The sequence below is a fragment of the Quercus suber genome, unplaced genomic scaffold, assembly GCF_002906115.3.
Source record: "Quercus suber isolate HL8 unplaced genomic scaffold, Cork oak 2.0 scaffold_73, whole genome shotgun sequence".
NCBI lineage: Eukaryota > Viridiplantae > Streptophyta > Magnoliopsida > Fagales > Fagaceae > Quercus > Quercus suber.
Genome location: NW_027069538.1, coordinates 547,171 through 564,550, shown reverse-complemented (window position 1 = coordinate 564,550; position 17,380 = coordinate 547,171). Strand labels below are relative to the sequence as shown.

The 17,380-nt window shown below is 34.6% G+C and overlaps 1 protein-coding gene across 1 annotated transcript; it reads left to right on the top strand.

Moving 5' to 3' along the window:
* The first annotated feature begins 1,901 nt into the window (after window positions 1-1,901).
* LOC112021689 (protein LUTEIN DEFICIENT 5, chloroplastic) lies at window positions 1,902-16,965 on the top strand. Its single transcript, XM_024054240.2, has 16 exons — window positions 1,902-2,110; window positions 2,203-2,365; window positions 2,760-2,976; window positions 3,093-3,164; window positions 3,247-3,357; window positions 4,434-4,625; window positions 4,785-4,946; window positions 7,450-7,545; window positions 7,621-7,722; window positions 8,403-8,435; window positions 8,546-8,626; window positions 8,723-8,805; window positions 12,313-12,444; window positions 15,928-15,988; window positions 16,110-16,175; window positions 16,551-16,965. The coding sequence occupies exons 1-16, from the start codon at window positions 1,993-1,995 to the stop codon at window positions 16,737-16,739; spliced, it is 1,878 nt and encodes a 625-aa protein (XP_023910008.1). The 5' UTR covers window positions 1,902-1,992; the 3' UTR covers window positions 16,740-16,965.
* Window positions 16,966-17,380: the final 415 nt, after the last annotated feature.

Here is a 17,380-nt window from a genome sequence, read left to right as displayed (position 1 = left end):
GATATCCGGCAAAGCCACACACCAAATAATATCTATCTCTCTCTCTTAAAAACAAGATATAAAATGAAAAATTAGATTTTAGCTTTACTTAACTATATATTGTTATATATCCAAAATAAAGTTTTTTTTTTTTAGTAGTATATTTCTTTATATTAATATTTATGGTTCAACTATGATATTCAATTATCTATATGAAATTAACATTAGTTTAGTTGGTATTGTTCATCAAATTATGTATTTAGTGTATCAAATTAATCTTGATTTGATTAGTATTAACTAATTTTTTTTTTAATTAATATTTACATATAAAAAGCCCCACATAAATTTTTCAACTTAGGCCCCAAATAATGTTAGGCTGGCCTTGACCATGGCCATCACCAGACAACCACCAAAATCAACCCAAGCTACAATTAAAAACCTAGCATACCACAAGCTTCAATACAATACACAAAACCCACCAACTGAGACCTAGCATCCATAGCCCAACCCACCACCAAATCAAAACCTACAACTAGATTAGAACCCACAAGGGCCACAACTACCCCAAACCTACCAACACTAACCACCATTAGCCACCAACTAAAATCACCTACAGCAAAAAACTTATAATCAGAACTAACAAACCATAATTAGAAAAAGAATGCAAAGAGAAACAACCCAATGGTGTCATCGAGTCATGGTGGTTGTTGGTGTAAAGGAGGCTTCGTCCTCGACAAGGTGTGTAGCAGAGAGAGGACGAAGAGTGAGTGTAAGTGAGATGGAGAAAGGAGAGGGATGACCAGGGAGATGGGACAAGAGAGAAAGAGAGAGTGAGAAGAGATATGATATTTAATTAATGAGAGAGAGAAAGTATAATAAAAAATTACCGAAATATTATAGCATACTTGACTGTACTATTCCAAAGATATAACAACATGGTAGCTTATGCCAAAATTTTTTGACATTTAAGAAATCTGATGAAGCAATATTTTTGGTGTTTGGTGTGCTAAATGTTATAATTTATCATTTAGCACACCTTATGGTAGTGCTCTAATTATCTCAAAGAATCCCAACAGAAGTAAGAAAGTCCACTTAAAAAATTCATCCAAAAAAAAAAAGTCCACTTAAAAAAGATTCCCAAATTGTCTTTTAACAGTTAAAGAGACAAACCCAACGTTCGGCTTTACTTTATCATCTCAATATTCATGAGGGAATTTGCAAGATAGCATTAGTGAGGGAAAGAATATAATAAGTTGACATGGGTGAGGAAGAATATTGCAAACTAGTATCTCGAGTTTTAGAGGGTCGATTTCAATCTAAATATTGACTTTCAAATACTCGAATTCCACTCACTGATCTGGGTATTTTTTGCCACATAGATCTCAAGTCTTATAGACTCGAGTTTGTAAAAAGTAAATCTGAGGAGCAGATCAGGCAAGAACAGAGAAACAAAAAACAGAGGGATAGAGGCAAAGAACGGAGGAACAGATCAGGAAGGAGGAAGAAGAAGAAGAAGAAGAGGAGGAGAGGAAGAAGAACAGAGGACTAGATCAGGAACAAAGGACCAGATCGGGCAGGAAGAAGAAGACTCAGATCTAAAAGGAAGACTTAGATGTGGAAGGAAGAAGAAAAGAACAGAGGAAGAGGAAGACTAAGACGTGGAAGAAGAACGGGAACTCGAGTTTTAAATACTCGATTCCCAAGTGGACTTTTTTCCACCTCATCTTGCCATCACATGCAATTTAAGTCTTAGAAACTCGAGTTCAAATTTGAACTTGAGTTTTAAAGTCTCGAGATGCTAGTTTCCTTAATAGTTTGCGAACTTAAGAATTATCTAAAATATTTAAAAAATAATGTTAAAAGAAAAAAAAATTCAAAAAATTCATTCATTTTCCTTTTTCTGTGTCTATCCGTTCAGTCTTTTGCTCTATTAAGTTTAAGGTAAGAAGAGCAATTAATTCATCTCTACCAACAAAAGCACATCTTCATATCTATCATCTCAGGCAGTCTTCAATGGCTGCCCATTTTCCTTTGCTTCATACCCCACCATCTCTCTCCGCCAAAACTCTTCATTTCTACAGGTCCAAACCCACTACCCCATCTTTCTCTTCATACCCCAAAAGACATAAAGGTCAGTTCCCTTTAAACAAGCCTTTAAAGTTTCTTTCTGTTAATAGTTTTTGTATATATTTTCTCTTTGTTTTGAGCGTGTAGTTTTTACAGGTTTGTATGGTTTATCTACAACCATATGCTCTTCTTCCAATGGTCGAGACCCTAATTCAGTGGACAGTGGAGCCAAGAGCGTTGAGAAGCTGGTGGAAGGGAAACGCCGTGCCGAGTTGTCTGCTCGGATTGCCTCTGGAGAATTCACTGTGGAGCAATCTGGGTATGCTTCGGAATTTACTATGCTTCTCTTTTTGGCTATTTTCATTGTTAATGTTGTGGGAATTCGTTGTGTTTGCTTATTATTTTACCTATTTGTGGTAAAGAATTGTGTGGATATATGCTTGTATGGCCGTGGATAAGAATAACAAGGCCTTCCATTTATATTTTTGCTTATTGTGGTGAAAGCTTTGACTTCATATGAGTAAGTGAATCCTTTGGTCTTTTTTCACTCATGAATTCAAATTTTCACTTGGGTATGCATCTGAACATAAATCATGATAACAAAATTCATGTTCATGTTGGATACAAGTTTATTTCACTGATGCCTTTTTTCTTTTTCTTTTTCTTTTGGGATTGTTATTTATTTATTTTTTGTCTTCTGTTTTGGATTCAAGTTTTCCATCTGGAGCAAAGAAGAGTTTGTCGAAGTTGGGTGTTCCTAGTGAGATTCTGGAATTTTTATTTAGTTGGGTTGATGGGCATGAAGATTGTCCAAAGATTCCGGAGGCAAAAGGAGCAATTAGTGCCATTCGGAGTGAAGCCTTTTTCATCCCCTTGTATGAGCTTTTCCTGACATATGGAGGAATTTTCAGGTTGAATTTTGGACCAAAGGTTTGTTTGTTTTTATTTTTGTGTATGTATACATTTCTTCTTTAATCTACTAGATTGTCAAGTGGTTATTGTCATTTTTCCATTATGGATTTTTGATGGATGCCTTGATGTTGTAGTCATTTCTTATAGTTTCGGATCCTTCTATTGCAAAACATATATTGAGGGAAAACTCAAAGGCTTATTCAAAGGTAATCCAATTGGCTCTCTCTCTCTCTCTCTCTCTCTTACACATACACGCACACATAGCGGCAGATAACACTTGGTTGTCAGGGTATCTTGGCTGAAATTCTAGAATTTGTAATGGGGACGGGGCTCATCCCAGCTGACGGGGAGGTATGGCGTATTCGACGACGTACTATAGTTCCAGCATTGCATCAGAAGGTAACTAAAGTGATTTGTGAATTTGATGATGATGGTCTTCACCGACCAACCTTCACATCTTCTTTTGATTTGAGTCTTAAAATTAGGCAATGCTAGTGAGTTGATCTTTACTGTATGTGAAGTTAAATGTTTTCAATATCTGAAGCGAGTCATGACATTGCACTCCCTAAGGGAACTTCTAAACCTTTTGGGGCTATATATTGATATACGTAGTAAGTAGTTCTTAGTTATGCAAATATACAAGTGTGATTTATATAATTAAGCATTCTATCGTTTGAAGGATATAGGAAAAATGGATATTTATCCATTATAGTTGAAATTGCATATACAACAACAACAACCCTTACTAATTATTTTGGATTAGATCCTCAACAAATTAGTTAGGGTTGGCATATGTATTCTTTCTACTATTCTATTCCATCCGAAGTCGTAGTCTTTGTTACTTGCTTATTAACATATTCTCTTTTACCACTTCTACTAATGTTATTTTTGGTATTCTTCTACTCTTTGTTGATTGTATAATTTATGTAAAGTAAAATGTTTTTAATAGCCAAAGAGCGGCATGACATTGCACTCCTTAAGAGCCTGTCTAAACCTTTTTATTGCTATATATCGATATTCATAGTAAGCAGGGGTTGGTAGCTATGCAAATAGATGAGTATAATTTATATGACTATAAGTAAGCATTTCATGATTGAAGGAAATAGGAGAAATGGTTATTTATCCATGACAGTAGGAATTGCGGATATAATTATTATAGTGGGAATTTTCTTCAAGAAAGAAACATGGTAAAAAATAAAATATATCAGAAAAGAAACTATGCTTATCTTTGAAGTGGTGAAAAAAAAAAAGACACTAGGACAAGGATGGAAGTAGCATGCCTTTGGTTATGCCTCTATGTCCGAAGCATATTTCTAACAAGTGCATTACCTACTTTATATAATGTTTTGGTACTTTGGATCTGCCTCACCCTTAGGTGAGCCTTGATTTGGGTCTTAAAAAATGTTTTGTCATTGTTAGGTTTGACCTGTTTGCCATTGATTTCCCTTTTCCTTTGTGTGGGTTTTCATCTGTAGTATGTAGCTGCTATGATTAGTCTTTTCGGACAAGCTACAGATAGGCTATGTAAGAAGCTAGATGCTGCTGCATCTGATGGGGAAGATGTAGAGATGGAGTCACTTTTCTCCCGTTTGACATTGGACATCATTGGCAAGGCAGTATTTAACTACGATTTTGATTCATTAACCAATGATACCGGGATAATTGAGGTATTCTATTGTCCTGCCACCCTTTTCAGTTTGATCTTATGTTCGGTTTGTATTAGTTCATTCCTGTTTCAGTTCACACCTTCAATAATTTTTCATTAATTTTGCTATTGTACAAATGCTTCATACATATATGCAATGTTTGTGTTTTGGCTAGACCAGGCTGTTTACACTGTCCTGAGAGAAGCAGAAGATCGGAGTGTTTCTCCAATTCCAGTCTGGGAGATCCCAATATGGAAAGACATTTCACCGCGGCAAAAAAGGGTTTCCGCAGCCCTCAAATTGATTAATGATATACTCGATGATTTGATTGCAATATGCAAGGTAAATTTCTCAATTGATGGAGCTGCATAAACCTTTGCTCTTCAATTTCTTACTATATATAATGGTGTACTGTAGTGGACACGTGCTAATACTACTATTTTTGTGCCTACATATGTTCTACCATGCATACATGGGCACATGGTGGAGAATGCATGCTGAGCTCACTGACTCTTCCCTTTAAAATAGTTCCAGATATATCACATGCAATGCTGAATATAGTTTAAAGGGTTCACTTCAGCATTTAGATGAGAACTATCTTAATGAGTTTGGATTAGAGATGTTCTTCATTTCTATACTTCTAGTGTACTAGGGTTGTGGCCCCTTTTTGTGCTTTTTTAGTGAATCTTATTGCTTATTTGATGAGTGTGGGTTTGAGATAAGACAATTTGCAGTGTCTTGTCCATAAATCGTATGCCTATGCCAAATATATCAGAAACTGGTAGGGGTTCCTTGAATATCCAAGCTATCAAAAGGTCCCTAATACATATATACATAATGTGTATGTATGTAAGTAGCGTCGTCCACAGGTCGGGTTTGTGCCCAACCCGGACTCGACCCGAATGCATCGGGTGGGGAAAAGTTTAACCCGCAACTGACCCAAATAGAGTTTCGGGTCTGCCGGTTCGGGTCGTATCGGTTTCAGGTTTGCCGGAGTGGAGTGAAATCTGGCCGGATTTTGGCTGAAATATTGCCGAATCTTGTCAGATCTGGTCAGATCTAACGAGATCTGGCCGATATTTCCCTATATCTATAAAGATCAAGCCGAGATCTTGATGGATCTGGCCGAAATCTGCCTATATCGTCGGACTTAAGAGTTTGGACTTACTGGTTTTTGGCCAAGTTTGTGATTTTCGACAAGGGAAGAACAGCTCATCAGGCGGGTGGGGTTCGTTGGTTTCTCAGACAACCAACCTGCAACTTGAACCGATGGTCTCAGGTCCTTGCGCCGGCGACCCACATCCAACCGAAACCAAGCTTTGATTAGACGGTTTCGGGTGAAGATGATCGGCTTTCGAGCAGTTTATTGGGTCCGGGCAGGTCGTGGACAGCCCTATATGTAAGCATTAGGGCTTTTGTGATAAATGGAAATTTATCAAGGTAGCAAAGCAAGTGGTTCTTGGATCTTGTTTTGAATCCTATCTCCAGTCTAATACACTTTACCTCCCATTTAAAAAAAATGAAAATTCTACAAGGTCATACTTATTGAGGGAGAATTTCGACCCACAAGTGAGGGAGTGTTAGGAAATAATAGTAAAAATGACCAAAATCACAGTATCCTATTAGCTTAATCTTTTAGGATAGGTGATAATCATCCGTGTGTATGTAATTATGAATAAGAAAGAATTATGATCAATTACTTCTCTCTTTCTGTTAGAATGTGAATGTGATAAGGACTCAAGAAAGGAAATAAAAACCAAAAAATATTGCGAGGCATGATTCAATGTTCTGCTTGCTAAAGGAACAAAAGCGGTGAGAAGGAAGTTCTGCAGAGTCTCATGCTTACAATTTAACCATAGTTGAGTTGTAAAATATGAAAGATTAGGGTTGCATGAGAGAGAGAGAGAGAGAGAGAGTAGAAAATTATTTAAGGTTTTAATTAATTAATCCCTCAACTTAGCACATATTTTTATTAGAGTGATATTACAATATTACTAGAATATCCTTATGCTAATATAAAATAATGACAAGCTAATATAAAAATAACAAGTGTAACTTTAACAACCATAAGAAGCTTATCTCCAAATATAATATTCTTTGAATCCTAACTGTCTTTCAACTGTGTCACATCTATCCTATCTCTTGGACAGCAGCACCATGGAACTTTTCCAGATCTACTTTGTGGATTTAAAAATAATAATAATTAGCCTACTCAACTATTACTTCATTGGTAGTACAATTTCTATTCAAATGTAAGAAACTTTATTTATAATGATATGATTCATCAATTATGATATGGCTCAATTATTTGATAAATGATGTCATCTGTCAGGGTACAAAACACATTGTCCAAATAAGAATTTGGAGATTCTTTATGCTCAAACTTGAATAGAATTCTGGCTTTGTTCAAGAAGGCCACTAACAGTGTTGATCTTCCCAAAGTAGGATCCTCAAGGAGAGATATAAATACCCTTAATCTTCAGCAGTTTCTCTAAGATAAAAATGTGAAAAAAATTAGGTGGTGTTTGAACTTTGATTGGTAAAGAATTACAGCTTAAACGTTTTATCTTTAACTCTTGTACTGGTGAAGTGGACCTTTTTTATTTTTTCCTTTTTTGGTAAGAAAATATGAATGGCTGATGTGAAACTAAATAGTTCTTTATGGCTGTTTTTCTTAAACTGGAAGGTTTTGAAGGTTAGTTTTCTGAGTCTATTTTTCTTATGTGATTTTATTGAGGTGGAAGTCCATGAGTTATCAAAATCATTTTGTGGGTCTTTTGGATGTACTTTGATGCTAAGTTTGTGGGTTTTCTTTAGTGTAATATTTTATTTCTTTCATCTGCAGAGGATGGTAGATGAAGAAGAGCTACAGTTTCACGAGGAATATGTGAATGAACAAGATCCTAGTATTCTCCACTTCCTTTTGGCATCAGGAGATGATGTATGTTACTAGAGATCATCAAATGTTTTGGTTCCAGCCCAAATAATTGAAGCTTTCCTCTCAAACTCTCTGTAGGTTTCTAGCAAGCAACTTCGTGATGACTTGATGACGATGCTTATAGCTGGGCATGAAACATCAGCCGCAGTATTGACATGGACCTTTTATCTTCTCTCCAAGGTAAAGTTTGGTTAAGGTTTAGTTGTTTCTTACTGATACACTACCACTTGTCCCAATGGCCTAATCTGTTAGGAAATGATGAATTTTATCATTTAACCATTCTTCTAATACTTACACTGCATTTAACAATTTCAAATCAACTTCCAAAGTGAATAATGTTTTCAGAAATTCATTAGGATGGAAAAATTTTGAATTATTATTGTATAGTTATACATTCTTGGAATTCCTTTTATGAATAAAAATTTATGTTTAAATATAAATAATAATTTTATATAGAAAGCTTAAAGAAAATTGTCTAATCATCCTTCATTTGACAGAGTTTGCATTCTAGGATATATTTGTTGTTCTGTGCAGATTCTACCTGCAATTAATGTATCAAGAGATGACATGTAGTTTTGTAGCAATCCTCTTTTTCTTTTTCTTTTTCTCCTAATCTCTTCCTCTTTGTCAAGTATGGTAATATATGCTCACACAACCCTAATTTTGACGTAACAATTAAAGGAAATGAATCTAATGGTAATTGCTATGGTATATGCATATACATACACGTAAATATGTGTGTTAGCATCTGTATGTACATATGTATGTCCTTCCTTATGTATGTGAGGACAACGATTATGTCTTTCATGAATGGCTTCTTTGTAAAAGTAATCATTTTCTTTCTTTGTGATTGAGTGCAGGAGCCTAGTGTCGTGTCCAAGCTTCAAGAGGAGGTATCTTTACTTTTCTTATGCATATGAGATTAGTATCAACAGAAAGCAGAGTGATAATATTCTAATCTATATTATATTATGTAATAGTGTTTTTCTGCTTTACTTTCTAGGTTGATTCTGTCCTAGGAGATCGGTTTCCAACAATTGAAGATATGAAGAAACTCAAGTATGCAACTCGAGTAATCAACGAAGTGAGAAGATGACTTTTAAATAATAAATAATAGTTGGACTTCATTGTTTGTGTTCAGGCATTGACATTTGTTCCCCCCTTTTTCCCTTCTTTGCAGTCCTTGAGGCTTTATCCACAACCACCTGTATTAATTCGTCGTTCACTTGAGAATGATGTGCTTGGAGGGTACCCCATAAAAAGGTCTTATCCTATTAAATCCATTGCCAATGCTACTTTTGTCTGTCAATTAGTATACTATTTTTAAAAAAATTTATTACCTTCTTGCTTAGAACCTTTTTTATTTTTATTTTTATTATTTTTCTGAACATTATTTGTTTATTTGCTATTTTTGTAAGTTTTTTTTTTAATAGCCCTTCCCATTTTCTATATGAAGCTCTTCTGTATTACCTGTAATCCTTGGTAGGGAAAGGAACCCAATGTCAGTGGATCTTCACTATTATCAAGGAATCTACATATATTTCCCTATTATGTTATGTTAGAATTATTTATCCCAAAAAAAAAAAAATGTTATGTTAAAGTTAGCAAAAAATGATTTTATTTTATTTTATTTTTTTAAAAGTGGTTCTTTTAGAAAAACAGCTTTGACTGCTCAGTAGTCAGTACTCCTGTAGCTTTATGCTCTACGTTGTACTTATTAAAATGTATATTTTAAAAAAAAAAGTTCTTAAAAAAATTAGAAAATATAGGATCAGTGATATTTTTTTGAAAAAGGTTCTTACATAACCCAAATGAAATGTAAATTGCAATGAAAAGAATTCTTACTATATAGCTTCAAAGTTGGTTTTGGGTTCAAGAGACTCTCTCCTCTGGATTTGATAGCGTTTGCCAATATGGAAATTGTAATGCCCCCCATTTGATTGATTGTGTGATGTGTGTGGGTGTGTGATAAGTCTCACATCGGGTATATACTAGGTTGAATTGGACTTTATTAACTACTACAAAGAGTCTTAATTGTGACTAGTCCTTTCAAGGTATAGCGCTAGCGTTATTCCTTAGGTCGTTACATATGGTATAAGAGCTGGTATGATAATCCCGTGTGGGTTCGAAGACATTAACCCCATAAAATGTGCCCTAGCAAGGTTGTTAGGGATTTAAGTGAAGGAGATTGTGATGCCCTAATTTGATTAATTGTGCGATGTGTGTGGATGTGTGTGGGTGTGTGATAAGTCTTACATCAGCATATACTAGGTTGAACTTGGCTTTATTTACAACTACAAGGAACCCCAATTGTAACTAGTCCTTTTAAGATATAGCGCAGATATGGTTAGCGCTATTTCTTAGGTCGTTACATATGGTATCAAAGTTAGCCCGATAATCTCATATGAGCTCAAAGACACTACCCCCAAGGTGGGCCCTAACGAGGATGTTAGGGATTTAAGTGATCTCATATGAGCTCAAAGACACTACCCCCAAGGTGGGCCCTAACGAGGATGTTAGGGATTTAAGTGGGGGAGATTATAATGCCCCAATTTGATTGATTATGTAATGCGTGTGGGTGTATGATGAATATCACATCAAGCATATACTAGATTGAACTGAGCTTTATTAATAACTACAGTGAGCCTTAATTGTGACTAGTCCTTTTGAGGTATAGCACAACTGTGACTTGTGCTATTCCTTGGGTCATTACAGAAATGTCATTTATAATATTTGTAATGATGGAATAATGAATAAGCAATGAGAGGTATAAGGGTCCATCTAACTTGAAAAGAAATAGTTCCCTCTAGACTATTTGTTTAGAAAACAAATTGTATATGATAAAAGAAAATAAACAACACAATTTTTTGCCCTAGTGCTTTAAGCTTTTTATTTAGCATTCAAAGATATTGAGTTTATTCATTGCAAAATGTTGCTAATGTACCAAAGCAGATTTCTATAGCGAAAACTCAAGTCACCATAAATTGGCTTATGTCACTTAATAACAAGGCAAGATTACTAAAATTATTGAAACAAATTATTAAATGGTTACACTTTTGGGTAACAATAGCTACTTACTGAGATAAGAATGCTTAATGAAATTTCATTATTTTGCTTATGTAGATAGTTTTGGTCTAAGGGTCCTCCCATGTAAGGAGAGAAGTCTCCTAAAATTCAGCATGAAACAAAGAGAAAAAAAATAAATTAAAAAAAAAAAAAAGTTTTCTCTTGGGAGGTGCGCAAGGAGAAAAAATTGTTGGGTGGTTTTGATATGGTGGTCAGAGGTCATCATGGGTTTTGTGAGGGTTGTGATTGGATATGGGTCTTTGGTTGTTTGAGATTTTTGGTGTTGGAGTTTTTGTGTTGGGTTTATGATGATGTGTGACTGGTCTTTTGCCAAAGGGGTGAAGTCACAAAGAACCTTTTATGGGTTTTCGAATTTTGATTTGTTGGGTATGTCGTTGTGGCAACATATATACAAATTTGTCAACCTTCAACCCTTATTCCACTTTTTTCCCCTATTCTTTTTTGATCTTTTTGTATTTTATACCTTTACTTTGATAATAATGTATCTAATTGCACATGCATAAATAATTTTTTTTTTCTCCTTATTAGCGTGAACTATTAGAATTGTATTTAGAATTTTGAATGTGAGGTTTATAATTTAATAGATTTGAGAAAAAAAATGTATTAGTTAACATAAAGTTATTTTATATGTACTTTAAAATTGTACTAGATCTTTTAGAAGTTTTCTTTGCCATTTGCCTTATACAATATTTGGGCGCTTGCTTCAATTTTTGCAATAGTAGGACATTGTGTTTTGTGCTTTTAATTATTATTTATAAATTTCACATTCAATTAATCAGTTTGTATTTTATTTTGTCAGTTTAAATAGAAAATTTTCTAACATTATTAAAGCAAATCAATCAATAGTTGGAAACCACTTTTGGGATTAAAAAAAAATTAAAAATATGAATTAAGACGATTGAAATTCTAAGCGTTCAACAATAGTGTGAGAAAATCTTCGAATTGCATTCTTTCCTATATCCAAGTTCTCTCCCTTTGGAATCAAGGATTCCTCCCTTTCTTCTTTGTGACTCTAATATAATATTATTTTAACACATGGCAACATTTTATTGGTTGCAGGACCACTAGACACTATTGACTTGACCCTCTGATTGTATTGAATAATTTTTCCCACAATTAGAGTTACTTTCTTACCTCACACATTAAAAATTGTCATGTAGAAACATTTTACAAAAAAATGCGAGTATAAAAGTCATTGGATATTTTTTACTTAGAATGTGCACAATGTACATTTTGCCTTCAGGTAAAAAGAAAAATGGATTTTTTTGAATTAGAATGTACATTTTGCCTTCAGCTTATAAAAAATAAAAATAAAAATAACATCTGTAACATACTAATTAGTTTAGTGATGTAATTTGTGACAAGCCCTTTTTTTTTTTTTTTTTTTTTAATGATAGAAAAAAAATATCAAAATAAGTTATCAAAAAGGTATTATAATTTGAAATTATAAAGTAACCGCACAACACGCGGGACATCATCTAGCTGTAATAAATATTTAACAATTTACTCCTTTTTTTTTTTCTTTATTCTTTTTCATAAATAGTTTGCATTTTCTGATACCAAGCTTCATGTGTAATCTATTTGATTTTATCAATGTAGCTTTCATGTTCAATGCTATGATGTCTTGAATACAATTTTTGTAATTTATTGAATTTGTTTATCTTCTTCTATTATTATTTTCAGGGGTGAGGATATCTTTATTTCTGTTTGGAACTTGCATCGAAGTCCAAAAATTTGGGATGATGCAGAAAAGTTTAAGCCTGAAAGATGGCCTTTAGATGGACCCAATCCAAATGAAACAAACCAAAACTTCAGGTATATTAAATCTTTGTTGTACAATTACTATTTTGTTGATCTCTCGCTTCTTACAGCTGGTCAGTTAAGTGCCCATTTGGATTGGGCTGAATAGCTGAAACGCACATTTGCGTTTCAGGTTTTTTTTTTTTTTTTTTTTTTTTTTCCCCCACGCGTTTCAGTCATTTTTTACTGTTCATTCATTGTTGTGGCTTCATGAACAGTAGCCGCAATTTTTGACTTTTCCCACAAATTTTACTGTTTATGGACCCACAAATTTCACTTTTCAACAAATTTTTCATTAAAAATGGGTCCCACGATACTATTTACACATTTAAAAATTATTTGCTACAGTGTTTTTCAGTTTTCAGTTTTCAGCTGTATCCAAATGGACTCAAATGTTTGAATTTGTTCATGTTTTGTTTTCCCTGTTTGAGTCTTCCTGACTTGTATCACATTGTTGTAACAAGCTCAATGAAGTGGCTTGGTAGTAGTATAATCAAACTGTACAAGAGAACCCTCCAATATTTGTTGGAGTTAGGAAATAACTATCCACAGAGATCAAAAAACAAGTTCCTGCAAAAATGTTGGATGAAGACGACTGCAGAAAAGTACCTATAATACTACATTAAACTTATCCTCTAGGCCCAGAGGAGGGCTGTGATGTCCCTATGATTATATGAGTGTGATTTATGTCCAATTCTTGCTTATTTGCGACTGGCCAGCTCATTAAGTTATTAGATTTGCCATTCCTGGCCACATACAGTTGTTTGGGTCACTTCAGTCATCATTTGATTAGCTTACTTGCACAACAGTTCTTATTAAATATTAGGTAAGGTCTATTCGGGTCATTTGATAGGCTAATTTGGCCTTGGCTCCTTTCAAGCCATTTGATTGACTTTCTTGAGCTGTTTTTCTTTTAGATATTAGTTGGTGAGTTCAATTTTTTTTTTTTTTTTTTTAATGATAAGGAACAAGGACCTAGTCTGAAATCTAGCTTTCAATTGTTTGTGGTCTAAGTTATGATTTGGTGATTTAAGAGTGTGGTTGAGATCTCTGGTGTCAGAAGTTAGATTGTTCATGATTGTGGTTGTCGACGTCAGGATTTCAACTGGTTGTGGTCATTGATGATGTACAATGCTGGAGTTACTGGTGGTGGGTGGTAAAAAAACAGATACATTATTCATGGAAAGGAATAGGAGAGCTTTTTCAAGAAGATCTATCTATAGAGAGACTAAGATCTATAGATTAAAATCTTAATTTGTTGGGTCTCTACTCTATTGGACATCATTTGTTGGGAATAGAACCCCAAACAATTTCATAGACTCATTGCATTCATGATCTTTGTCGGGCAACTCTTGTGTATATTACCAATAGCAATATACAGCATCTGTTCCCTGTGTATCTTTTGTACAAATTTAAATCAATAAAATTGCTTCTTTTTTTATTTTATTTTACTTTATAACAAAAAATTTCCAAAACTAACCTTATCTTATTTATTGAAAACTTTTGAAAATCTAAAAAATACTACTATTATTAAGAAAGTTTTGTTTTTGTTTTTATTTATAGTTTTTATTTTCTCAATCCTTTAGCATGTGCTCACCAAACCCACCATACCTCTTCCTCAGACCCTATAAATGCAACACTGGGACAGGAAATTGACCAGTCCAGTTAAATATTCCCAGCAACTCATATCTTCACTCTCCAACTTTCAATCTCATACCTATGTCCATTTTCCTTAAAATCATAGGACCAACTAAATACAATCATTATCATGTTTTTTAGAGATGCAAATGGAACACCTTTTTATCCACAATCTCACCTTTCTCAACCATCAAAGCCTTAATATCCACCATTAAAGCCTATGTCATAGTTACAACTCTCTAAACAAGCAATTATATTGGGGCTGAATAAATAGGTTGCCAACTTCCTCCTTAGAATCCTTCTCTACTCCCATACAATGAGAAGTATTTAATCAAATAGTTGCAGTGATGATGTGGTGAGGGTGATGCTTGTGGAGGCACTAGATCATGAGGAAGTGGGACTCTAGGTTGAGGGATGGCTCAGTGAATTCAATTTGAGATGAACTGAAAATGGGAGGGTTTTTTTGAAGTTGGTTGAAGAATGTTGCCAACTTGATCAGTAATGGTGGTCAGTTGACATTCGTCCTCAGTGATGATGGTGCAATAGTTGCACAAAAGGAGGGAGTGCCATTTACCCCTATTTTACTTGGGTATGTTGGTTATTTTTTGGAGCTACCAGAAGAAAATTAGTCCTTTGTTAATACAGAGGATCTTACTGCATATCATGCTACCTATGAGGATCAGTTAAGCCGACCATCAGCTCCACATCTGCAACGGGTTTCAAAGGAGGCTTCATGTTGTTTCTACTGAAGATGGAGACTAAAAAAAATTTAAAAAAAAATCTTCTGGATTGAAAAGGTGACCCTGAATCAGATAGCGCTTGGATAACATTAGAAGAGTTTCGGGCAGCAACAGGACTCGTACAAGTTTATAAAATGAGGAAACCAGTTTTGATTTTGATGGAACAGAACTCACATGGGAACTAGAATAGAGGTAGAATAAATTTTGGTTGGATTTGAGATTTTTTTTTTGTTATTTTGTGGAACAGTGGGGGAATCTTGGAATATGGAAATTTAAGGAAGGCTAGCTACATAGTCATTAGATTGTTGGCTAGCTGCATAGTCATTAAGGTTGTTTATGCAACAGGTTTACTTAGCCCTGAAGTGTGTCACCATGAAGCAATCTAATCTAGCTGAAGTAACCTCCTTCTTGTCTATTTGCTAACAACCTTTTCTTTTAGTTTTTCTACTTTATTTGTTTTTGTACACTTTTTTAAAGCCTCATTTTTTTTTAAGGTACAACTATACCTTAATGTGTCAATATAAAGAGGAGTAACTTAATTTTTGTTGATGAAAATTCTGAGATGTGATGCATCCCTCTTGGGTATGATACTTATCCATCGTTTAGGGGGAGGAAACTAGGTTTATCTATGTTCTTTCCCATGGTTACTTTTCTAATTGCTGCCTGCTGTATTCTGATCTTTATTCACAGTTTCCCAGCCACAAAACAAATGAGTTCCATAATTCAAAGATCACCTAAATATCTAAATTAATACAGATCTGCACCTGACTGTTACTTCTCCCTAAACCAGCCCCAAAATCTTAAATCCTTAGTGGTTAGGCCAAGCAAGACCCTGCTTCGGATTTTTTCAAAGCTCATTGTTGTTCATCTTTTCTCTTCCTTTTGATTAAGAATTTGTCTTGCTGAATTTTTATACTAATTGCATTTGGAAAATGAAACTACGTTCAAAGAATGCTTATTGCTTCCTTTTGGGGGAAGGTGAGCCCTAGCGCTGGTTCTTGCTTAAAATTTATTTCCACTCCATGTGTATTTCTACTTGTTCCACTCTGGGCCCTTTTTCTCAAATGTTACTTTTTCTATATATGTATATTAGTATATATATGATACTGTCTTCTTTCAGTTATTTACCCTTTGGTGGAGGACCCCGAAAATGCGTAGGTGACATGTTCGCTTCATACGAGGTAATTTTGTTAAAGGTTTCTTGCATTAGAAACTTGTTAGAAGATCAAATGTTATGATATAAAGGATTTATGATGCCTTTTGTTTAGAGTTAACTTAATATGTGTTCACATTTTTTTGCAGACTGTAGTAGCACTTGCAATGCTTGTCCGGCGATTTAACTTCCAAATAGCACTTGGAGCTCCACCTGTAAGTAACCTGCTCTTTTTTTGCATGTTTTCTGTCCAAGCCTGAGATTTTTAGAGCCATGTTTCAAACTTGTTATCTTAACAAATCCCCACTGTTGAATGGAGTAAAATCTGATAACTCTGCACATCTGATACCGCTAGTCTCTCTCTCTCTCTCTCTCTCTCTCTCTCTCTATATATATATATATATATAACTTCTAATATTTTTAATAACTAATTGTTTGTGCTTGGTGTTGATCGATCTTTAAACTGAGCAGCTCATTTCGTTTATATTAGGTAGACACAAATGAGCATCAACTTAAGTTGCTAAAGTTGGGATATTAATGGACTTTAAGAAAGTAAACTTCAACTTTATCCATTTACCATGGCTGTGCAGGTTGAGATGACTACTGGAGCGACAATTCACACAACAGAAGGGTTGAAGATGACAGTCACAAGGAGAATAAAACCTCCCATAGTACCCACACTGGAGATGCTGACATTGAACGCGGGTGCATCAGTCAACCTTTCAGAAGGGGATGCTCTGTTGGGTCAGAAAGGTGAAGTTTCTTCTGCTCATTCCTGATTGCTACCCTGGCTACATTTTGGCTTTATGGCATAGGATCTATTTAACATGTAGTATAGGGAGAAGAAAATAAAATTGTAGCATTCTCTTCTATTTTGCTATATTTATAATATGCTTCCACATATTTAGTGGTTTAATGGGTTCAAAGTTTGTACATAATTTTGTAACATGAAAGACTATTCATGAAAGGAAACACGCCCGTGGCAAATTGCCTTGTGTTCTTAAATTCTCCTTCAAGCCATAGTATTTCTTTAATTCGTCCTACTATTGGATTATCTTTGTTAAAAAATTATAAACGTTATTGATGTGCCACCTTTCTTCGTCATATATAATACCCCTGTTTATACTGCTTTACTTGAAAGTAGTTAGTGACGGTAATGCCAAGATCTTTGTAGTTTAGTGGCAATGTGTGGTCTTAATAAAGGGAACCAAAATTCAAATCCTCCCTCTCCTACCTACTTATTATAACAAATTTAATTAAAAAAATAATAGTTGGTGACAGTAATATGTGTGTGTGTTTCGGGGGTGGGGTCGCCAAAATACAAAGACGGAGTTGGCTATTTGGTAAATTGGTATGGAGTGTTGGAGTACATAACCAAAAAATGTGGCATGAAAAGCAACATGCATTGCTTCGAACGTTG